This window comes from Macrosteles quadrilineatus, unplaced genomic scaffold, assembly GCF_028750875.1.
Source record: "Macrosteles quadrilineatus isolate MER2022 unplaced genomic scaffold, UCM_ALF_1.0 Scaffold_1__1_contigs__length_201487025, whole genome shotgun sequence".
NCBI classification, from domain to species: domain Eukaryota; kingdom Metazoa; phylum Arthropoda; class Insecta; order Hemiptera; family Cicadellidae; genus Macrosteles; species Macrosteles quadrilineatus.
In genome coordinates this window covers 121,482,022-121,507,384 of record NW_026542594.1, presented here as the reverse complement: position 1 = coordinate 121,507,384, position 25,363 = coordinate 121,482,022, and the positions used below count along the sequence as shown (strand labels likewise).

General features: G+C 36.4%; 1 protein-coding gene across 1 annotated transcript in view; it reads right to left on the bottom strand.

The window, feature by feature from the left end:
• LOC128984048 (uncharacterized) overlaps positions 1–25,363 on the bottom strand; it is a 40,798-nt gene that overhangs the window by 5,948 nt on the left and 9,487 nt on the right. Inside the window, exons 3-6 of the mRNA XM_054403334.1 lie at positions 11,986–12,142; positions 4,692–4,754; positions 4,262–4,443; positions 3,375–3,560 (exon numbers count right to left, since the gene is read on the bottom strand). Of these exons, the coding sequence (XP_054259309.1) occupies positions 3,375–3,560; positions 4,262–4,443; positions 4,692–4,754; positions 11,986–12,142 (588 nt within the window). The remainder of the gene's footprint in view (positions 1–3,374; positions 3,561–4,261; positions 4,444–4,691; positions 4,755–11,985; positions 12,143–25,363) is intronic.

Here is a 25,363-nt window from a genome sequence, read left to right as displayed (position 1 = left end):
TATAAATAATGTTTTTTAGGGAAACAGAAATACTAAGTGAAGTTTGTACCAAACAGTTAAAAAGTCAGGCTAGCAGTAAATCTAATAGGCCTAATACCATAAATATCTTGCATTTTAATATTCAGGGGTTTTTAAATAATTATGTGGATTTTATTTTATTTCTTGAAAATCAAAAAGAGAAAGTTAATATTATTTCTTTAAATGAACACTGGCTTGATGTCAATAACATAAGTTGTCTTAATCAATTTAACGATTTTAAAATTGCTGATTTTTATGCGAGAGAGGATCAACTAAGAGGTGGATCTTGTATTTTAATTGAAAAAAATGTAAGCTTTAAAATAAGGGAAGATTTAAAATTTTTAAATGAACCTTTAAGTTTTGAAGGTTCTTTTATAGAAGTTAAGGAGTGGAACTCTGTATATGCCTCCATTTACAGAATACCAGGGGATAACACTGACAAATTATTTTTACATAAATTTGAAATTTTATTAGATAAACTATCTAAAGAAGCAAGGACAAAAAATGTATTCATTTCCTCGGATAAAAATATAGATATTCTTAAGGAAAAATCTAATTCTCAGAATCTTTTAGAAATTTGCACCTGCTTTGGGTTTACTCCTAACGTTTTTATTCCCACTCGAATTAACAACTTTTCAAGCACATGTATTGATAATATTTTTTCTAATGTTCGAGCTAAAAATTTTAGTAGCATAGTCTCAGACATAGGAGTTTCTGACCATAGTCTCTTGCTTCTATCTTTTAATAAACCTTGTACGTCTTCTCCAGTAAGACAGATAAAATATAAAAAGCTCACCCGAAAGTTTAGCAAGGAAAACCTTAACAAGTTTGAAATGGCACTTAAGTCCGCAAATTGGTATTTCAATGAGAGAGCTTGCCCAGATAAAAATTATGATGATTTTCTCTTGAATTTCTTAAACTCATTTAATGAGGCTTTTCCAAAAACATCTCAATTGGGAGGGACTAAAGACCAAATAAATAAGAATTGGATTACAAAAGGGATAAAAACTTCAGCAGACAGAAAAAAACATCTTCACCAGGAATCTAAATTTAACAGAAATCCTCAGTTTTTGAACTATTACAAAACTTATAAGAAAGTGTTCAAAAAAGTTGTTGCATTAGCAAAACTAAAATCAAATGATGATTTCATTAAACAATCTAAAAATAAATCTAAAGCATCATGGGCTGTTGTAAAAAAAGAACTAGGATTAAAAAAGCAATCGTCAGAAACACCTATTGAAGTTACATACAGTGAATATGCCAAAATGAGTAATATTGTATCAATTGCAAACAATTTTAATAATTTTTTTGTAAATGCCTCATATCCCTCAAATCAATATTCAAATAAAACCAAAGCCATTAACTTATTTGAGAAGAATAGTAAACACATTTCTCAACTTAATAATGCAAGATTTAACTTTAGGACAGTCTGTGTTGCAGAAGTTAAGAAAGTTTTGAATACCATAAGTAACACAAGATCATCAGGGTGGGATGAAATCCCTCTTTTTGTGATAAAACGTGTTTTTTATGTCTTTGAGGACTTATTCTGCAGAATAGTAAACCAGTCCCTGGAGAAGGGTGTATTTCCAGACAAACTCAAATATGCAGAAGTAAAACCTTTATTTAAGAAAGGTGATGTTAATAATCTCTCTAATTATCGTCCTGTTGCGTTGCTACCTTGCTTTTCAAAAATTTTTGAAAAAATTGTCAAAAACCAACTAGTACAATATTTGGAAAACAATAATCTAATTAACCCCTCTCAATTTGTATTCCGGCCTAACCTTAACACTCAAAAAGCAGTAACCGACATGATCAACAATATTGCTGGGGCCTTGGATGGAGCACAGCAGACTGTGGGAGTGTTGTGTGACTTGTCCAAGGCCTTTGACTGTGTTGATCATGGAATACTTCTTGAAAAATTAAGTAGACATGGAATAAAAAATATAGCATTACAATGGTTTGCATCTTATCTGAATAACCGTAAACAAAGGATAATAATAAACAAATTTCAAAATAATTACATGTCAGATTGGGAGGATGTTCCATTTGGAGTGCCTCAAGGATCAATTCTTGGACCATGTCTATTCATTTTATTTGTAAACGACCTAGGAAGTGTATCAAAAATGCCAATATTTCAGTATACAGATGATACAGCAATCATTTGCAAAGAGCAAAAAGGTGTCGACATTATTCACACAATCACCAGAGAGCTCCATTCTCTTGAGGACTGGTTTGCTGTCAACGGCCTCTCCATGAATGTACCCAAAACACAGCTGATACAATTCTCTGCCTCCAATATAAAAGATGAGATCACCCTAAATTCAAACTCAAATTTGATAGTTTCTCAAGATTCAGTTGATTATTTAGGAATAAAAATAGACTCACATTTAAATTGGCAAACTCACATTAAAAATTTATCAAAAAGACTTAATTCAGCTGTATTTGTATTACAAGTAATTAGAGATACAACAAATTTTGACACACAAATTGCAGTATATCATGCTTATTTTGCTTCAATTATGAATTACGGACTTATTTTATGGGGATCATATAGTGAAAGCAAAAAAGTCTTTATTCTTCAAAAAAGGGCGATTAGACATATAGCCAAGGTTCCTCCAGATACACATTGCCAAGAATATTTCAGTCGATTCAAAATTCTCACTTTATACAGCTCTTATATTTATTATATTTCTATGATGGTCAAGAGTAACTTGGATACGCTTATGGAGAGTCAGCCCTCTCACAACCATGATACAAGATACAAAAAAATAATAAAACCAATGCAACATAGACTAAAATTATTTCATTTATCCCCACAATATATGGGACCCAAAATTTATAATAAGCTGCCTTCAACAATAAAAGAAATTGATTGCATATTGAAATTAAAAAAAAACACTTAAGATATGGCTTCTGGAGAAGGCATTTTTTTCACTGGAAGATTTCCTAACAAATGTATAATTATTTTTAATATTATGATTGTTGTTTTGTTACAATAGATTTTAGTTTGATGACAAATTAAAATCCTGTCAATCATTGATGTAATGTGATGATAATAAATAAATAAAAAATAAATAAATGTTGCATTGCAACGAAACATGTCAGCTTTGAACCACATTATTTGAAGTTAGGCGCAATTTTGGACTACTGACAGAGGTAAGCCTACAAAGTCATTTATACAAAGTAATTCATTCAGGGGCTTTCAGAATGAATACTATAGTTATAATATAAGTACCATGGTAGTCAACACTTAGGAAAAAGATAACAGTAATTCAAGAGTAAAATATATAGTCAAATAAGATTGATTTTATCAACATTCATTACTTTTATATGTATAAGAAATGTGTAATGTGTACCTTTGCAATAATATCTGGAATGATTTGACCAGGATTTTCCAAAATCTGATTATCATTTTCACACAACATCAGCACTCCTATGGGTAATCCTTTTTTATTTGTGGTGGCTCGAAATACTGAAGCCACTCTCAATGCAGTTGAATGCCCATCATTAGCAAAGGACAGCATGACATATTTGCAGTATTTCTGAAAAATAGGGAATTGTTAAACCATTAACTTCAGTCTTGTTGTGTGGGATCCCAGTGTCGTGAAAACATTAAAAGAACATCTTGCTGTGTGCGTCGTTCATGTCGTTCAAATTATCACTACATACCCATTACAGTGGGATGTGTAGAAATTTGTTTTCACCTAATGATTAGGAGTAACACTTCCACTGACTTGAATTTGTTATAAAGAAAAACTGTATTTAGTTATCCAACCAAAGTACTTTCCAAGTACTCACTTAAAAGTAAGAATGCTGAGTTTTCAACGACCTTGTGGTAAGGTTTAAAACACCTGTAGTTCTGACAGTGATCCTACTTTTTGATGTGACAAATTTTAACTTCTAACCTTTACCATGTAGTATTACTCTCCTCAACTCAATCCTAAGATCAACTGTGCTTCTATTTAACTTTAGCACTTAGGGCTGTTCCAATAAGACACAGTATATCCAGATTCAGAGCAAAAAATACAGTAAGGAAAGATCATTAAATACAAAAAATCATGATAAGAACCTATTCTGCTGTACTATTAGAGGAATTATTATACTGGTATGTTTTTTAATGGCAAATTCTTTGATAAAACTAAATTATCATAATATTAACAAAATCAACTCGTTGAGTCCATAATGCTATGTGTAATTGGTTGTATGAATTGCAAGAAACAAAGAATAATAGAATTTTAATTACCTGTGAACCTTTCTTACTCTGAGCTTTGGATGTCTGGATTCTTTCATTTTCTTTCACAGTATGAATTCCAGATAAACTTGTAGAAACATCTTTTAATTTGATTGGATTGAAAATTGCAGGTACAAATGGTTTGAAATTTGCAGCCTTCACAACATTAAGGATTTTGTCATGTATACCATTATCTGAAATATGAAAACAAACATATTATTTTCAAAAGATTCTTAGGCCTAACTCTTAACATTACCTACTGGATTAGGAACTATAAAATACTCGCATATAATTTTGCCTCGGAGACAAGATAAGAACCCTATTAAAATGTGCAATTTTCACACAGGTCTTGCAATATAAATTACAGCGAAATTGGAATGTTTTTTTTTTAAATCCTAAAACCTATACAGAGAATGGGTTAAAGCAAACCCCCAGCACTTGCCTTCTTCCTTAGTTGGTGTTTCAATCAAGTCTTTTTTTTCACCTTCCACTTCAATCAACAATGCTGAAACGAAAACAAACAATATTAAATTAAAATGCATTGCTTGAAAAAAAATTCAATTACAAGATCTTAAGCCATTTTTATTCAATTCTGCTGTCTGTACAATTGGAAAAAGACAATATTCTGAAACAATCTAATATATAAAATTCTCGTGTCACAGTGTTTGTCTGCAAACTCCTCCGGAACGACTTCACCGATCGTTATGAAATTTGGTGTGTAAATTCTGTAGGTATGCGAATCGGACGTAAACTATTTCCCGTTTCGAAATTCTTAAAAGGGCTCCGCCCCAGTGGCTCTGGAGTTTCCCATGTTAACCTTATGAGAAATGGAATTAATGAATCTTAACAGCTGTTTCAATTAAACAAGTTGGTTCTGTTCTATGATGTTCAATAGCATTAAAGTTACAAGGATTACCAACAGGGTGCAGCACTATTATTTCTTTTACATTTATGACAACAGCTAATTTGCAACCAAAAGGTGAGTGAGCGTAGCGAACGAACTTCAACCTGGAGGCAAGTTAGCGTAGCGAACAAGCTAACCTGAAGGCAAGTGAGCGCAGCGAACGAGCTCCAACCTGAAGGCAAGTGAGCGCAGCGAACGAGCTCCAACCCAAAGGTGAGTGAGCGTAGCGAACGAACTTCAACCCAAAGGTGAGTGAGCGTAGCGAACGAACTTCAACCAGGACGTGATTGAGCGATGCGAACGAGATCATCTTGAAAATTAAACGTAACGGTACTTTCTTTCCATCGGTCTGTCTTAGGGGAAACCTATAACTTAGGCGATACGAAGTTCGCCGGGTCAGCTAGTGTTATTATAAAATTTGAAACCTTTTAAAATAATGTATTTTAACTTAACATGCTTGAGCCTCTGGCTGTTGGGCAGTGGTCATTAATCAAAACCGTCCTAAGCAAACCATCAAGATATCTAACTGTACGGTACTCAGGTTTTCGTGCTCATGATATTCGACAATTAATTATTTGTAAAAACTCTTTTTGTCTTTATTAGGTCAAACAAAAACAACATTTTTACAAACTTGCAGTATAACTATTCTACAAGACATAGAATTAACTTTGGTTTCCATTTTCCTAAACCATTAACCTTCCTAAAAAGTAACCCATGTTTTATTACCATATCTTATATCGGAGTCTTCCGCCACAAATCCTGCAGTATAAGGAGAGCAGTGTCCCAGTGAACAAAAGAAAGGTGAGTGCATGGCTTACCAGCATTGGCCGGACGGCTACGGAGGCGCTACTAAAATCCACGTATAATTAAAGCCCATTAGAAAAAAACTTAAGGGGATCCGCCACCACTAAAATGGGTCTTTTTTAACTTTTTAAAAAATTTCAAAAATGACATTTTCTTATTGTTTATGCTTTGACAATATACCTGTGAAGTTTCATGCATATCCGACCATATTTACTATTGATACCTTGACCACAAAACAAAAGTGATAAATTTGCAGATTTTTAGTAATTTTTAGTAACTGTTAGTAAATTGCTGAGACCCTGGCAATGTAGCTACATCTTTCAGTTGCTATAATTATTTCAATATTTGGTTACATTAGCAAACCATACTATGATTACTTATTTTGTTATTTTGTCCTTATTTGGTAAATATTAACTTTTCAATAAAGTTTTCATTTAATCTATTATATTATTAAAGTGATACAATCAAATTTTATGTAAATGGTTAGGGCCATTAACCAAATACAAATATAGGCATATGGCACATCAATATAAAGCTCAAAGTGTCTAGATTTGCCGAAAAGTATTGATGTGAACGAATTCTCTTAGGGCTCTGCCCCATAGGCTGATTTTCAAAGGGCTAGGCCTTACATGAAAAGTTTAAGTTATTATTGAACAACAGCTGGTCAATGCAATTGACAACATATTGTTTATTTACATTTTTGTTTACTCGTTTCATTATTTACTTTTATGTTCTAAAAAGAGGTGCGGTAAATTAACATTGATGCTATTTCTATGAACAAATCATATCTTTTGGTCGCCCTAGAGGTTGTCGCCGATCTTTACAGGTAGTCGTGAAAAGGTACAACCGTGCCCACCTCGGCCACCTCAGGACGTAAGTTATGAAGGTCTCGCTGCTTTTATTATTCCTTCTGATGAGAATTTCTTGAACTTGGGCCCTTTAAATGAAATAGTAGACATTGTAGTGCACGGCATTTTAAATATGAGAAATCTAGGAATCATTATACCCTGTGTTATTCGAATGGGAAAGTCTCTCTGTCACCAATTGGTAGTCATCCTATCTTTATAGGTCTTTTATCTGGAGAATATGATAAGATTACGCCATTTTGTAGAACACATAAGGAGATATAATTCAGCATTATCATTTGTAATATTTGGTGCTGACATAAGACATCCTAAAGGTTATGGGCCCTATTGTTTTATTGTATGTGGACAGGCCCATCACTACAAAAGAATGGAGCAATTCTAATGAGTTAGATCAGATTGATTAGATTTTGTAGGAATTGGGAGAAATTTTGACAGAAATAAATTCATACGCGAGATTGTATAAGAATCCAAACAAAGTTTTTACACCTGCGTTTCTAATATTTATTTATTTTTAAATTGCCCAAACGAAGAGCGGGCCAAACAGCTAAGGTGTTAAATTATTAACACAGGTTTCGTATGATAAGATTATGCATACTGGTAAACCATGTATTGCCATCTATAAAAGTTATTGGTTTTTCTTTTCCGAATCGGGTTAGCTCTTCTACCCGACCGATTTTCATAATGTTGGCCTTAAACTAAAGGTATGGACGCACCACAGATTTGCCATCAAGCATTGGCATTCATTTTGACGTATATTTCGAGTTATGCACAAACTGCCTCCCTGTACATTTCTTATAGGAGTTAAATTTGTTTTTTTCAAGTTCGTTTGGCTCTTCAACCCGACCGGTTTTCATAATTTTGGTCTTAAAGCTATGCAATTTGAGCTATTGATTATTAAGATCTGACTACCTAAAGCATACTGCTGAATCACGAATCAACAATAATTATAATCGTTTTAGTACTTATCTGCACAACTCTATTTTTATTTAAGTTATTTCATGTCTTGGTCTTAAAATACTTCTAGAAATTTCATTTTAGATATTGATAGTTTTAATCAGTTAAGTTCAATACAGTGTATCGCTCAATCAGAAAACATAAATTTGATATAAGAAAATCAAATTAAAACTTATTTTTATATAAGCCATCCTGAGTTGAACTGATTTGATTTGTATAGTTGTAAAATAGAGATGTCCGTTGAAATAAATAAATAAATAAATAATGTGCTTGCATGATAACACCAGTCTATACTAGCGTACTGAAAACCAATTCTATTTGGTATAGTTACACGTCTACCGCCCCAAAATGTATGCCACTGTGAACCTATAGTGTGGGCGCGTGTTAGGGTCTCTGGTCTGCGGGGATCCTTCCATGTCCAAGTCTAAGTTAAAATTTGAATCCTATTTGTTTACAATTGATATATGTTTTATCCATAAGTAAATCCCAAAGTATCCATGAACTTTTGAGAAAACTACAAGTCACACCCCCCATAAACATATTTAAAATGTTCACCATGACTAAAAACCTTGCCCAAAACTATCCATTATTTCATAAATTGTCCTTTAAGGTCGTAATTCTGTTCTAAAGGGAACTTTCCATAGACTTATGTTAAAAATAACTCAGCTGTCCTTATTTGTTTGTTATTCTTTTAATTTATTACCTTATTGAACTCAGGAGGGATTTTTGTTTGTATTACTGTATTCTGATTTGTTTATTTCAGCTTTACTTAACCAATCAATAATTTTAATAATACTTATGAAGTCAAACGGGGCGAAGCCCAAGGGTAACAGCTAGTATTTACTTAGTTTTAAGGAATAGTCACACAGTAAATTTTAAAACATGTTTTACTTAGATAAATAAAATTATTGTATATCCACAATGTAATAGAAAGGTAATAGGCTAGTTATTGTACATTAGCAGATTTAGAACTCTTTTATCGCACATGGGCTTAAGCCTATGCAGAGAAATATATTTCCTCATTAATATGTATCTGTTTATTATTGTTCAATTTCTGGAAATAAACGATTTGATTTGATTTGAACCATTGCAAAGTAATACATATAAACTATGGGGTTGCTGGTGGGGTTTTTATTTTTTCTATACAAACCCCCATTTGGGGTGGGTGATGAAATTCAAAATCATGTTAACCTTTCAGAGGGCGCATTGGTTTTCAAAACGGGAGAGGGCGCACCTGGAGGTTACTTCCAGGACAATAAAAACAAACATTTATGTAGTAAAATTTGCATTTTAGTGCACAAATTAATTTTTATTTTTAATTTTAAACATCAAAAATGTGTTTAGTGAACTCTTAATTATAAAATAACTTAATTAGATTTTATAAATATAAAATTAAACTGTTATTCTATCAAATGTTCTAACATAAAAGTATCTATATAATCAATACGCTACATGAAACTTTGTCGGTTGAACTCCTCCGCCATTTCTTAACCGATTTTATCCATTGACGTCTCATTGGAAAGAGCGTGTCGCGTAAAATCCCTTGGGCTCTGCCCCAGTGGCTTTGAAAGTTCCCATGTTATCCTTATGAAGAACATAATTGTTTACATTTTGATCAGCTGTATAATTTAATTGCTGTTATTTATTTTTCAATTCAATGCACTATTTGAGTTTGTGTAAACATAACCTCCAAGACGGATCGTGTTAGTATGGTTGTATCTTAAATTTGTGTATTTATCGTTGTTTTGTGTCGCTATGACGGATCGTGTTAGCATGATTGTAATTTAAATTTGTGCATTCATCGTTGTTTTGTGTAGCTATAATTTATTTTGTTTATTTGTTGTTTTTTATGCCTCCGAGGCGACGACAACGAAACATAAACAGGAGGCGTAATCGTGATAACGACCGCAGCTACAGAAACAGAACAGTGTGGTGCGTAATAGGCTTAACACATCACAGTCAGCACCTGACCCTGGACAAACTCAACTATAGGTTACAGGTTATAGGTTACAAATGCGCCCTTTAACACTACCCCAAAACGACTTTTCTTTCTCAATTAGTTCTCTATCATGACCTGTGTTGCCTGTACAGCGAGGCATTTTAAGAAGGAGAAAACCGGCCGGAATGCTTTAGGTTTATCAATAACGAAGATAAACATGGTCTGAGTTACAGTACTGTGATGGTAGGACGACTTTAATTTTTGGGGAAGAATGAAATTTAACAATAAACTTAAAAATTCATATTGTAAATGATTTTCAATCAATCAAACAATTGTAGAAGTATCAGTTACAGCAGTTGGTTGTGTAAAGTAGATTGCTGAGTGTAAGCAGTTTTGTGCTGCTTCTTGCATTCAGTAGGTTCAATACCCAACAAATTGCTGATTATGGCCTTACCCTCTCTCTTTGCAGCCAAATTGAAAGTACCATCGGTGGTAGACCTTTTACCAATAATTCTCTCTTCCTTAGGAACCAGCGCCGGCTGGCCAAGGTAAGGCCGTTATACTCTTTTAATATTTTTGGACTTAGAGCACAGATAGATTTGAAATACTAATAAAGACACTTAATACTTGTCATATTAAATTCATACTTTTAATAACACAGAGTTATTTGAAATAATATATATAAATTTACCAATTTCTATTGCCTTTTTGGTCGAATAGTTATTTTGAGAATAATAACATAAACAATTATTTTTGGTTGAAAATCATATTTTGTCATTTAGTATTTGCCATTCATTGTTCTTGATATAATATTTATATTCTATTTTTCCCTGTATCTCTGTAATTATAAATACTACTTGTGTTGACAATATAATATAGAATTTTGTATAATCGAATCTCGAGTACCTTTCTTTGTGCTCACTGCCAAGCGAGCTCACCCCCCACAATATACTATATAATAATAAACATATTTTAAAAGAAGTAACACATAAAAACGAACCGTTACAACTGGTGGAGGCGCCGGGTAACGATCCCGGTACCTCTCATGAGTACCTACATGAGTTGAGTCTTTTAAACACATTGTAAAAATATGACTGTTATTCGTTTTGAAATAATTCCTGTAATACTTTGCAATTGCTCGAATTCGAGCAACATGTACACTAGTATAAAGAAATCTTTTACAAGAATATATTCAAGAAGTTTAATATAATATAAATATAATTTAATATAATATAATTTAAATTTTACCACAATGTCCTATAATGGTAGTTCTAGATGATAACACTCACAATAGTCACAATACCTGATGTTTTAAGTAATTTAACATAGTGGGTATCTTAATACTAAATGACTCTGTACATACGTCGTTCGTGAATCTCCCTTTCAGCACTGGCTAAGAGTGTTGCAATTCGAAATTTAACTTCTTCACTCATCTTGTACAAACTATATATTTAATAAATAATGTCATGGATTGTAAAAAAATAATTATTTACAGTAATTATTTACACGCAATAATCAACGCACACACTAAACTAGAGGTCGCACACGGAAGTTGCCTCCAGGCTGTACAAGAATCGGCAGAGCGCACACGGAAGCTACTTCCAGCCTCTTACAAAACTAACAAAATGTAAAATAGTAGGGGTGAGTTTAGACCTTCACTCGATTCTAGGAATGAGATGTGTGAGGTACATTGACACTCACACTGCCGACACCACTCAAAAAAATATAATTGCGAAAAATAAAACATCCCTGGAGTTTACTTCCGTGATGCGACCTCTGGAAGGTTAAGAATTGTGAGACATCACCCTGGTAACGTGTACTGACACTGAAAATGTGGTTTTTTGAAAATTTACAGCCATGAAAAAAAAATAAAAGTGATGGAATGTTAAATTCCAGTTAAATCATTAACGTCTAACATTTCTAGCTATAACTTTTTGAAAATTTGTCGTATCAAAGTCGGATTCACGGCATTAATTTCCTTCATAAAAGCTCTTTAAAATGATGTGCTACTTGATAGGGGTTGCCGTTTCAAAATTTTAAGTTACCCCCAGCAATCCCTAGTGGGGGTGAGGGTGGATTTCAAAATACCACCAAAAAATACCTTACATTATTCAAGTAACGTGTATCGAAGCTCGTTTGAATATATACAGCCGTTCAAAAATTAAGCGAGGAGGGGGGAAGTATTATGGGACACCCGGTATATATATATACATCCTTGAACGAGCTAAATATTTAAAAACTAGTTCTACAAAAAGAGGGTTGTGCTTACTATTAATGTGTTTTTCAGCTTCTCGAAGTGCAGGCAGAAATCCCAAATCCAAAAGTGCTTGCAATACATCAGCAATGGTCCCGTCCTTAGTTGCTGCGTAATACTTCAGAGTTAGTTCTGTAGGATCATAAATGTCCCCTCTAAAATTGTTAATGCACTGAAAAAAACCCAATTAGTAACATATTTTTGAAATATTATTTTAAATTTGTTAACTACCAGGAAGAGGAAATTTGTTATAGCCTATAATATACACATAGCAAATACATAACAGACTATTTTTTACATTGCAAAATATTTATATATAAATATTTTTATGTTGCAATGACTTTGGAACCATAATTTTTACGGAAATGGGATTTGTATTTGTACCATTTTGTTCAGAACCTAAAGGATTATAACATACTAAATTTTTATAAAAATCGTTTGGGCCTTTTTAGAGAAAATAAGATTTTTCTGTTATTTTATGGTTTTTTTTATGGAAAAATCACTATTGAAAATCAAAATTTTGAAAAAATGAAAAAACTGGATAAGTACCTACATAAAATTGTTTATCAAAATCGTACTACAGGTGTGGTCTGTAGCTCTGTACACATCAACACACACACACACACACACACAGACATCACTTTGAAAACCACATTTTTGGGTTTAGGGGGACCCAAAAAGGATATATCCACTCAAAACTCAAACTCGAAAGTTTGGCAAAAACAATAATTTTCCATATACTATGTATAGGGGGAGAAAGTAAAAAGCCAGCTAGACGTGTGCCATGCCAGCTGTTGACTGTCCTGAGTTACCAGGTGTCAAGTTTTAACTTAAGCCGGGTTTACACGATGCCAGTTGGTGAGACAATTGACTTTGCCAATTGGCATCACGTGGTTTTGGAATTGTCGTAGGCCAGGCAAGTTGAACGAGAACCTGTTCACACGTGGCCAACACTTGCCCAGGCATTTTACAGTGAACCAGGGTACTACTGAGAAAAGACAAGACAGTGCTATTGGCCTCTACACAGTTTACACGGTGCCAATTGTCACGACAACTGGGTTTTCGAGGGGTGGGGGCCTCACTGGGCCCAGCTCATTGTCCTCAGTCTACTCCCGGAGACAACTGAATTTCGGGACAGTTGGCGAGCCAATTGGCTTGCCAATTGGCCTGAAGTGTTTACACGAAGCCAGTAATTCCAAGCCAGTCAGTTGTCTCCTGATAATTGTCTCGCCAACTGGCATCGTGTAAACCCGGCTTTAATGTATAGCCTACATCTTGTTTCAAAATGGTGTCAATATTTCTTTCTTTCTAAATATTGAAAAATGTAGTAATAAAATCTCTGAGTTGACATTAATGCTATACTTGAAACTGACCTAGACAAAAAAAATCCAACAAAACCGTCACAAACAAACTTGTCTTGTACCAAACAGCAATGCAGATAATAGAAGCCTATATAGATTATTCATCAATTTACACAGATGGCTCCAAAACAAAATCGGGAGTAGGAGCTGGAATCCATCTGGAAGGTAGCCATCCTGGCATAGGCATTAGGCTTGATAAAAAAACTTCAATAGTGTCTGCAGAACTATATGCTATACACAAAGCCTTAGAACAAATATCTCTATTTACCGAAAAAAGACAAATGGGTTATTTGTTATTTTCACTGACTCACAAGTAGCCATACAAAAGATTAAGAAAACAATAGATGGGCAATACAACGAACATTTAGAACTAGAGATTGTAGACCAGCTAATATCACTCAACCAGAAGACTATTGTGATGCAGTGGATACCAAGTCACATAGGATTGCCTGGCAATGAAAAGGCTGACAAACTGGCCAAGACCGCAGCTAATTCAAATGAAGCCATAGACAAAGATTTCATTACACCTATGTCAGACATAAAGGTTTATATTAAACATAAATACAAGATAAAGGCATATACAGAATTTGACAACAATAGTAAAGGACAATGGTACAAAACCATTCAACCTAAAGCACCTCAAAAGCCATGGTTTTGCAGCTACAGGCTAAGCCGTGCTGACACTACACTAATTTGTAAATTAAGATTTGGCCATGTATACAATGCTATGAGACTATTCCAAATGAAAAAGCGGGAATCCCCATTTTGCACCAGGTGCAAACCAGGACATCATGAAACAATAGAACACATCATTACAGAATGCCCAGCTTATAATAGAATGAGACAATGCTTTTATACAAAAATTAAAACAGCCAATAGGAATCTACCACCAAATGTGCAAACACTCCTAATGGAAAAAAATTGCAAGCTATGGCCACCATTACTAAAATTTCTAAAAGAAACAGAAATCCAACTTTAATAATATCCCAACAAGACATGAAAATTAAAATTCACAAACTAGCATCTTTTTGACATTTTAAAAAAACCCCGGGAAAAATTTACTTAGGAAGTAGTGTGGCTACGTGGTTATTTTAAACCAAGCCAGCTTTTAAAAAGCGAACTAGAAGAAGAAGAAGAAGAAGAGTTGACATGGAGGAAACTCAGTTCAAGGTCACTCAGTAATCAGAGTTTTGCCACTCTGCCATGCTTGTTCAATCATGTCTAGACACTTGGCGCTAACTTAGTGTCGAAGGAATTTTGTTTTGTTATTTTTGGGTTCCGTGCGCTGTCCTACTTCAGCGTAGGACGGAGCGCCCCTTGGGTAGCGGATAGGCGTATGGTCGGTGGATCTGTTGAGGCAGCCTGGGAACACTTGTCGCACTTCATCAGAACTAGGCCGAGTTTTCCTACGCCCGAGGGGCTTACGCCGTGTCTAGCCGTTTATTTCTTATCAAATCTAGACTATGTTCCGATCTAGATCGTTCTTTTTAGCTTGAAGGACATTCCGGACAAAGCGCGACCAGCAGTCCCAGTTGTCCTCACCCTTCAGCAAGGTCTCACAGACCGATTCAATCGACAGCACCCCAAGATGTTGAATGGCCTCCTGGCGAAGCATATCCCATTGTGGACAGCGGAAAAAAGTGTGTTCCGCGTCGTCGGGAATGCATGGGCAGTAAATGCAGTCAGGTGAATTCGTTTTGGCCATCAAGTGCAGGTACGACTGAAAATAGCCGTGACCTGACAAGAACTGCGTGAGGTAATAGTCAACCTCGCCGTGCCGCCGTTCCACCCACGGTTGGACCTGCCTGATGAGTCTGGCAGTCCAACGTCCTCGAGTCTCCCTTTCCCAGCTTTCTTGCCACATCTGAAAAGTGTGGGAGCGCTCTTCTGTTCTTGCAGCGTCCTTTCCGATGTAGCCTTGTCTCTGGTAGATTGCCTTCCTCTCCGCTGCCAAGAGTTTGACTGGGATAACTCCAGCGATCACCAAAACGGCCGGTTCGGACACCGTACGGTACGCGGAAGCGACCCTGAGTGCCGCCTGACGCTGCACTCGTGCAAGCCTCAACCTATACGCCTCCTTGTTAAGCGCGTCTGCCCACACCTCAGAGCCGTAGAGAAGCACGGACTGGACTGCAGACATCAGTAGTCTTCTACGGCTGGACCGGGGACCACCGACATTGGCCATAAGCCTACTAAGAGCAGCGACACTCCTAGCAGCCTTGTCCGCCGTACGGAAAATCTGGTCCCTCCAGCTCAACTTGTTGTCCACCATGACACCAAGGTACTTGGCGGTTCGCGTGGTTTGGACAACTACGTTCCCAACTCGTAGCGGAACGATGGTTTCAATCCGTTTTTTCGTGAAGATGACGATCTCTGTCTTGATCAGAGCGAGTGTCAGACCATGATCAGTTATCCAGGCGTTTACAACGCGCATGACTTGGTTCAGTTTCAGTTGGGCTAGCTCAACGTTGCGTGCAGCAATGAGGGCTTCGATGTCGTCGGCGTACCCAACTAAAACGGTCTCCTCTGGCATCTCAGATCTCAGAAGGCTGTCGTAGGCAGCGTTCCACAAATCTGGGCCGAGTATCAAACCTTGCGCGGCACCGGAAGTAACATTCATCGTCCGCGAACCATCTTTAGTTTCGTAATTAAGAGTTCTGCAGCGCAGGTAGTCCTCGATCAGCCTCAACAGATATGCTGGTACGCGGAAGCTGTTCCTCAACGCGCTCAACATATCGACCCATCTCGCCGAGTTAAAAGCATTCTTGACATCTAGTGTAACAAGAAGCACGATACGGCGAGAGTAATGATTGAAGCTCTAGGCACGCTCTACCGCTCTGTGTACCTCGGATATCGCGTCGATTGTTGACCGACCCTTTCTGAAGCCGTACTGACGAGGAGACAAATCTCCGGCAGCTTCCACGGCAGACGTCAGGCGGCAGCGGATCAGTTTCTCGAAGAGTTTTCCGGCCACATCCAACATACAGAGGGGTCTGTTAGACGACGGCAATATTCAGGTCACCTTTCCCCTTGCTGATTAGCACAAGCCTAGCCCTTTTCCAAGGAGTTGGGAAAACCCCTTCACACAGGCATGTGTTGTACATTCTCAGCAGTAAGAGGGGGTTAACTGAGAATACCTTCTTGACAGCCTCACTGGGAATACCATCAGGACCAGGTGCTTTTCTATTTTTCAGGCAGAGGAAAGATGATTCCAGCTCTTTATTGCTACAGAGTGGAATGTCCCCTACCTCGCCATTGTCGAAAAAAGGCCGCCGAGGATGAGGCGGAAACAGGGCGGTGACGATCCTGTCCATGGTGGTGCCCTCCATGACGGAAGGTGGTGGTCGGGCGCCGAGTTTCTGGGTTACAACCTTGTAGCCCAGTCCCCAAGGATCAGAGTCAACATCTTCCTGAAGCCTCCTCCAACAGCTAACCTTGCTCCTGATGATAGCCCGACGAAGAGCTTTCCTCGCAGCCCTATAAGCCGCTGACTTAGCCTCGAAATCCGGGAATCTTCTCGCCCTCATAGCGGCACGTCTGGCTTTCAGACAAGCTTTCCGAAGGTTTGAGATCTCTAAAGTCCACCAGTACACAGCTTGCTTATCGCGACGGCGTCCCCTGCGTGGCATGGCCTGGTCATAAGCCGAGACAATCAGTTCCATCGTGGACGTTACCAATGCCTCGGCGTCAACAGGTGCAGCAGAATTCACCAGCGCTCCCCGTGAGATTACGTCAGTGAACTTCTCAACATCCAGCTTGTCCGTATTCCATCGGCGTGGTCCAGATCGTGATACAGGCACCTGATTATGGTGTTCATCCAGTATAGGTATCAAAAACGATGTACTGATGATCACTTGCCGTGAGGTCTTCGATGACTCTCCAGTTGGAGATCCGTGCTAGTAGTGATTCCGACGAGAAGGAGATATCGGGGATCGTACCTCTCATGCCGGGGCGCCGGAAAGTAGGCGTGTCGCCCTCGTTTAAGACGACAAGTCCGGCCCTGGCGGCAAAGTCCAGGATGTATTTCCCCCGGGAGTTTGTAGAGGTCATACCCCACTCCACACCCCTCGCATTAAAATCACCAGCAACAACGACATGCCCAACGGTACCCCGTACACTGTCTTCTAAGCGGTCGATCTTCAGACGGAATTCTTGAATTGGCTCGTTGGGGGTAAGGTAGACACTAAAAAACGTGACGTCCCTACACCTGACCCAAACGAAGCCTCGGCCGCGTCCGTGATCTCGCACTGGTGCTTCCGTGCTGTTTCGAACCCAACAAGCTGCAGTACCGAGAGAATCTGGGAACCAGAGGTGTGGGTCCCTGTCACGGTACTGTTATGACCTTAAAATCTATATGGGCGATGCCAATGATAAGATAGGAAGTAACCAGTATGGAAAGAAGTAACAGGAAGAGACAGTTTACATGATGCAACAAATGAAAACGGAATAAGACTATTGAGTTTTTGCCATACACTTAATCTTTACACAGTGAGTACGGCTTTACCTCACAAACAAGTACAAAGGAACATGGACATCTCCAGGTGAAAACACAATAAACCAAATAGACCATGTACTAATCGATAAAAGAAATAAACGTTGGATTACAGATTTACAAAGCCTTCGTGAAGCGGGATGTGGCTCTGATCATTATTTGGTCTTGACAACAATAAAACAAAGGCTAGCAACTGTAAAAAGGGATAAAACAGGGTTGGTAGAAGATTTTATATTCAAAAGCTAAAGAATGAACAAACAAATACACCCGCGGCAGCAAACCTGCCGACTAAGCACATTTCCATTCGTCTGAATTAATTTTTAATTCAATCTATTTAAAAAATATTAGGATTAATGAGTACCTATGTTTGCTGCTACAAGGAAACTAATAAAGTGTATTTTTTAGTAAAATATTAATAGCTTAGTATAAAATAAATAAATTTGCCATGTTTGATCAAAATATATCCATAAACAAGCAAACTACATTTAACAATAAGAAGGGCAGGTCATGTGGAAAGAAGAGAAGATAGCTTGCTTAAAAGGGTCCCAATCGACAACCACAAGGCACTCAACCATTAGGAAGACCAAAGTTGCGAATGAGAGAACAATTACAGAGGGATCTACACCGAATGGGTGCCTCACGGGACTTGGCAGCAATGGAGACAACTTGTTGATGAGGCCAAAACCCATCTTAGGTTTGAGTGGCCAGAAAGGTAAGGTAAGGTAATTTTAGGCAGTGGCGGCGATAAGAGCCCGCGGGCCCCCCTGCAAGTTGGTTCGCCGGGCCCCCCTCTCCCAATAATCTTTAAAAACATTATCACACGTATTACCACCCAAACTTGCACTTTAGCTTGGCACGGCATCTCCCGAGGCACCATCATCGTCTTCCATGGTCGTGGCAAAATCAATACTTCCCGTAGTCATGGAAACATTATCATAGTCTACCGTGCAACCAAACCTAGGACATCATCAGATAACAACATCATCTTCTACCGCGTTCACGGCCCAATCTATACTACTATACTACTATACTACTATTTTATATATAAAAATATAATGGTGTCTGTATGTGTATTACTAATAGGTGCAAAAACTACTGAACCAACTGGGCTTAAATTTTACAAAAATATAGCTACCATACCAAGGACCATTATAGGACTATTCACATTTCGATACTGGCTGTAGGCATTGCCCCTTTGGCTTTAAAAGTTCTGAGGTGAACATTTTAAAAGTAAATATTGATTGGTCTCCATGGCTGTGATGAGAACACTAACAATGTTTGTTTACATTTGCTTTGACATTTAAATATAAACAAGAAGAACTGCTAAACTGCATTATCACAATTTCAGACAGCTGATACAAAGAAATGAAATATAATATTTTCCATAAATATGAGGTAGGCTTATTTTAATCTAACCTTTTATCATGGATTATTTATTCTAAAACTATGTCAATGATTATAGAAAAAAAAAAGATTTTATAACTGTTGCTGTATCAACTCCGGCTCTGCTTTGGATTTTTTAAAGCGTCTTAAGTTAATAATCCTAAGTGAAAATAATGTTATTGATATGTTTTCATGGAAACGGTATGACAATTACAATGTATAAATGTTTTGTATGAATTTGGAGGCTACTTTAAATAAATTCTAACTACTTCACATGTGTTATATAACTTAACATAACTTGCACATCACATTGTTTTTATATGTATATTTAGGTAAATTAAGTTATTGTGTTTTGCTAAACCTATGCTTAAATTAAACTAAAGAATATCATCAATAACAAAATTGTCGTTGATTTTTGTTTTCTAAAATCTGTTGTATATGTGTAACTATATTCAATTATCAAATGGTAATACAAAATACTCTTATTTTATCTTAACATAGCTTTCAGTTCACATTTACTTTATTTGATACATTTTTGTGTTTTGCCACACCACTGATTAAATTAAACCAAGGAAAATATCATAAAACTAAGCAGTACACAGTGTTCTTTTGTTTCTAAAATCAATGAAATATCTGTTACTATGTTTTCTTAATGGTAAGTATGAAAATGTAAAGGCAATGGACGAAGGAACTGATTAAAAGAACTGGTTTTTATATTAAGTTGTTTGTTGATATTTTTGTATAGTAGAATCAGAGATGCAATGAAACATACTGTATTTGCTATTACATTTTTTAGTCCTTGATGCTTTGATAATCATATTAGTTTTGTCTGCTGTCTTTAATGCTAAATTATTTGTTTGAAATAGTACAGGATATAGTTTCTTTAATATTTCAAAAGACTGTATTGATAAGGCACAGCAATATTTCTAAAGTTTATAACAGCTGACTTAGTTTTGCTAATGATTTATTGTGAGTGAAAAAACTGAAGATGAAAGTATTTGTGATTTAATATAGAGAAGAGTTTAATATAAAGATATTTAAATTTAATAATTAGTATTTTTGCAACTTCAAAATTGAAATTTAAAATGTCAATAATAAATTTAAAGATGTGTAATTAAGGGAGATGAAGGTAAATCTGGTAAATCATGTATGTCAAAGTTTTACTCGAAGATTTGGTCAGTTTTTCTCATATCAGCCTACACAAGATTTAAAATTAATCAAAACCAAAATGGTGGTATCGTAGATAAATCATACTCCCTTAGTAGATTTGTCATCCTTACGGAACAGCTGAAGCCAATTTTATTGTTAGTTCTGTACGTCCAACTGTAGAGGTTATGTTTTGTTTACAATTTGTTTCTTGTTATTTCAGTAATTTAAAACCTCATTTAACCAAATAAAACGATTTAATCATAAGCAATAACTGGTCTCATAGTTATATAACCAAATAGTAAAGCACAAATCATGAAAATAACCCTAAAATAATAGAAACAAAATGTTGTCTACCCCAGCGATCGGCGTGGACGTACATGAACTAGACACGAAAAACAAGCTTCAAAATATTTACAATGAGATGAGGAGTCTACTTGTGTTGCTTAGTCTATGGTGGTATCCACTTACCAGATTTAAAAGTCATAACTTTAAACGTTTCTATTAAGGCCATAAAAGATTAATTTTGTTTCTAAAAGCGTTGGCGGATGTGTAACTATTATATGCAAGAGATAAAGATTAAAATGTTTCTATTTTGTGTCCTCTTCCCGTTGCAAAGCACGGGTATAACAGCTAGTCCCTAATATTTTACGCGACCAGTGGTGACGGGGAAATAATTTTTTCCGCAATTGCGGCAAAATCCTAGATATATCTCTCGCGGAAAAAGAAACGTCAATATCGTCTTCTGCAATCGCGGCAAAATATTGAACATCTCATGCGGCCGCGGAGACAACGTCATCGTCCCCCGCGGGGAAATGTTCTGGTCGATATCCACGATCGCGGAAAAAACGTAGGCCTAATCTTACAATTTTGTGAGCGTGATCATCGCGGACATAAAATCTGTTACTTTTAATTGGGCATTATTGTATTGAGCACTGAGAAAATCGGCTCGATGAGCTTGATTTTCTGACTTTGTACAAGTGCAGACTCCTAATAGTAAAAAATGATATGAATATCCTTCATTAGCGTCAATGAATGAATAGAATTATTTATTAGCTAGTGCCCTAGCCACCTAGGTTAATTCGCCGAGTTGATCGTAAAAAATTTTTCAAGTTCATTTAGTTGAATAGCATTGGCTCTGGTGTGACCCACCGGCCATATTGGTTCTAAATACTGCCTTCACACAGTCCACGAGGATAGTTGATGCAACCTGCACGACTGATGACAATTCTTTTACTTAGGTTGGTAGATAATTTATATCGATCGGTCTAGTAGTGTCAGTTTAGCTTGTAAACTACTTGCCCTGATAGTGCTCTTACTGGGGTTAACAAATTTTGTCATAAAACACGTATGGTAATTCTCATATAAATATTGTTATGATTTTCTTATTTTATTCATGATTATTATTTGTTTTGTTGTGAATCTCTATTGTAATAGTATAAATAACCTTCTTTTTATGGTAAAAAAATGGTAGAAATAAGTTAGAAAACAGTTTAAAGTTAAAATGAAGAATCACTTTTCGACACTGTTCAATGTACTGTAAATATGTACTAAAAGAATAAAGATTGTTTGAAATGAAATGAAATGATAGGGGGGGTTTGGCTGAGCCTGTCGCACAATCGCGGGCCGGTGTCCCAGTAAAATTTCCCGAAAAATCCCGGTCAAGGCTCACGGGCCCCCCTAGCTCGCGGGCCCCACCGCACCGCGGGCCCACTATTGCCGCCACTGATTTTAGGGTTAATTTTATAATTTGTTCTTTACCTTTTGGTTATTTAACTATAGGACCACTTATTTTTTGTGATTAGATCGTTTGATTTGGTTAAACAATGCTTTAAGTAGGACTAGCTGAAATAACAAGAAACAAATTGTACACAAAAAATTATCCTAGCGGCCCAAGATCGAACAAACAATATTTAAAAGGGTCTTCAGTTGATCCATAATGATGAAAACCCTACTAAGGGAGTATGTTTAATCCACCCTATGATTTTACTTACTAAATTGTGCTATAAAGTGTTGCAGGTTTTACTCTTCACTAGATAGCCTATAGTAGGCCTATTTAAAGAGAATTTATTGTTTTTGTCAAAATTGTCCCATGGAAATTTTGCTTACCGGTACAAATTTGCCACAAACTTGACCCTTGAACACAAGTTTATGGGCTACAGGTACATTTCATGTATGCCTTAGGCCGCCTTCCCATTCACACTATTGGGTCGCAGCAACCCACCTCGAAAAACAGCGTCGCTGGTCAGTGGCTGCCACCGTGCTTTTTCAGCGACTCTATTCATGACGGGACATTGTAATATACCTGGCCCTTCACATTAGGTGGCTGAAATCTTTGGGGTGGCACACACACAACTTTTTACTAGCTGTCAGCTGTGCGCGCGCAGCTTATTTTTTCATCTAGCTTAGTTACCGATTTGGACAACAGAATGTCCAAATGTTCTAATTAAATTATTGTTACTACTCTATTTTTGTTCACACCACTTCAAATATATGGAAATAATTCAAATATTTGTATCAAATACAATGCTCAAATTTTTATTTCTTGGCAATATATTTAAATGTTTTATTTCGTGGCAATAGAATTAAATGTTTTATTTCGTGGCAATAGAATTAAATGTTTTATTTCGTAGCAATAGAATAAAATATTTCTACTCTGATTTTGACAAATGGAACATATGACAAGGTTAGTACTTTTTTTAGCGAGAAGGTCACAGCCACTGGGTGGCAGCCACAGTGTGTCAAGGGACAAGCGACCCAGTGGGAAGGCGGCCTTAGGCATTACTCATTTTCTAACAGGTTCTACCACAAAATTAAGACCCAACCCAGAATTTCACTGAGCCATAAAAAAGTTGCATTTGAATCTGCTAGCCTAGGAGCGCTGCTGTTGAGGACTGGCAGGCTAGGCCAGACATAAGGGCGGTAAAAGAGAGAACCGACGACACTACACAGTTGCTATCACCTGATTATAAAATACCTATACAAGTGGAATGTATACTTTAAAAAAATAAAACAACAATACAATAATAATAATAATAATAATACAACAACAATAAAGCGATCTTAGATTCAAGTGTAGACGTTAGCAGATTTGAGTGTAATTTTTCATTGGCTTAATGAAGGGATTTTAAAGAAAATATTATACTGGACTTTGGTAGGGCTTTGTTATTCAGCAGTAAATTCTTTTCTTCATTGAAGCTTGCCTTTTGAGACATTGATATCAATGTATGTTCCGCTTTTTGAATTCCCTCTGGTTTTGTATCTTTCCAAAATCTACGTTGACCATCTTCAGTTTCTTTTTTGTGTTGGCGGTAGTATCTTTAGCATGCTAATAAATCTGTGTACCGGTACCCATGCTAACACACGCGTATCTTTTTCCCAAGAAGAAAAGTTTTCAACTGTCAGAAGAGGAGGGTTTTCTTCACTGTTCACAACTCCGACGAATTTCTTCTTTGTTTCTTCATTTTCCTTGACTTGTAGTGTGGACGGCTGTATTGGCCAGTCACTCGATTCTCGCACTAGAAATGAGGGTCCGTGGATCCATTCAGAATGCATGGCTGAAGTAAACTTTTTGTCACTTCTAGTTGCAACATCTGCCGGATTCTGTTTCGATGGAACCCATCTACATTCTTCCGGTTTAGACAAATCTTGAATTTCTCCAATTCTATTCTATTCTTACTGACATGATTAAGTCGGGTTTCGGCACCAAATGTAGAAATAATGTCGACTATTACAAATAGAAAAAGGAATGTATTTGCAATTTATAAAGACAAGACAAAAGTAAATAAAATCACAATAATTGGAATTAATAACAAAAACATATGGCAATAAATAAATACAAAGAGCATAAAACATTGTGTCAATCTATATATATAAAAGGCAAAGCCCTCACTGACTGACTGACTGACTGACTGACTCACTCACTCACTCATCACTAATTCTCCCACTTCCCACTTACCTAGGAGGCTGAAATTTGGTACACTGATTCTTTAGGCATTAAATAGGAAAACGAGGTGGTTTTTATTCTGATCGGACTCTCGGGCTCCGCCCCAGTGGCTCTGGGGTTTCCCATGTTAACCTAATGAGTACTCATATTTAAATGGAATTAATGAATCATAACAGCTGTTTCAATTAAACAAGTTGGTTCATTTCTATGATGTTCAATAGTATTAAAGTTACAAGGATCAGGGTGTCTACTACATTCTGGATAAAAAATTCATGGACAATTCCCGTGCATTTAAGGACACTTTGCCGTAACCTTTGTCGGTGTCATTAGGCCTACCGAATAATTTTCCTGATTTGTCAAACTGTATTAATCTTGTTATTCACTGTAGTTGTACCAGAGAGAAAAGTAAATAATAATAGGTAAGAGTTAAAAATTTCAAAATAGAAATTTATTGAAAGTAAACAAACATATGCCTACCTATACTTTAGGTAAAGCTTTTATAGTGTAACAGAGAAACGCAATCATTGTCTCCTGCGATAGCGACAAATATCTCTATCGGTCACGTAAACTTCATAACATAGCTTATCCGATCCAGGCCGATTAATTTGGCATGATTCGCCCTGGCACAACGTTAGGTTCTCGACTACTTTTGAAAAAAAAATCTTTAATGCATATTGTTACTCAATTCTTAGTACAAAATCAAGGTATGGTAAGCGGCTATTAATAAGCAATAAGCACAGAGTAAGATTATTGTATTTTCATTTGCAAAGTGAATATCGACACATAGCAATCATTAGTTAATTATCTTAGGCTCAATTGCATTTTCTTAATATATTTTACAGCTCTTTCAAGAATCAAAATACCCAGGCCTAGACCTAATTATTTAGGAGGGCCTATATAAACTGAGTAATAAACAATGAGGTTATAATAGCAGCAAAGTCACTATCATCATTCTAGTTCATAAGATTTAGATTGCTTAAAGCATACAACTCAATAAATAAATATATGGGAAACAAAAAACATTGAAACCTGAATAGCCAACAATATAAGACAAAGATACAGAAC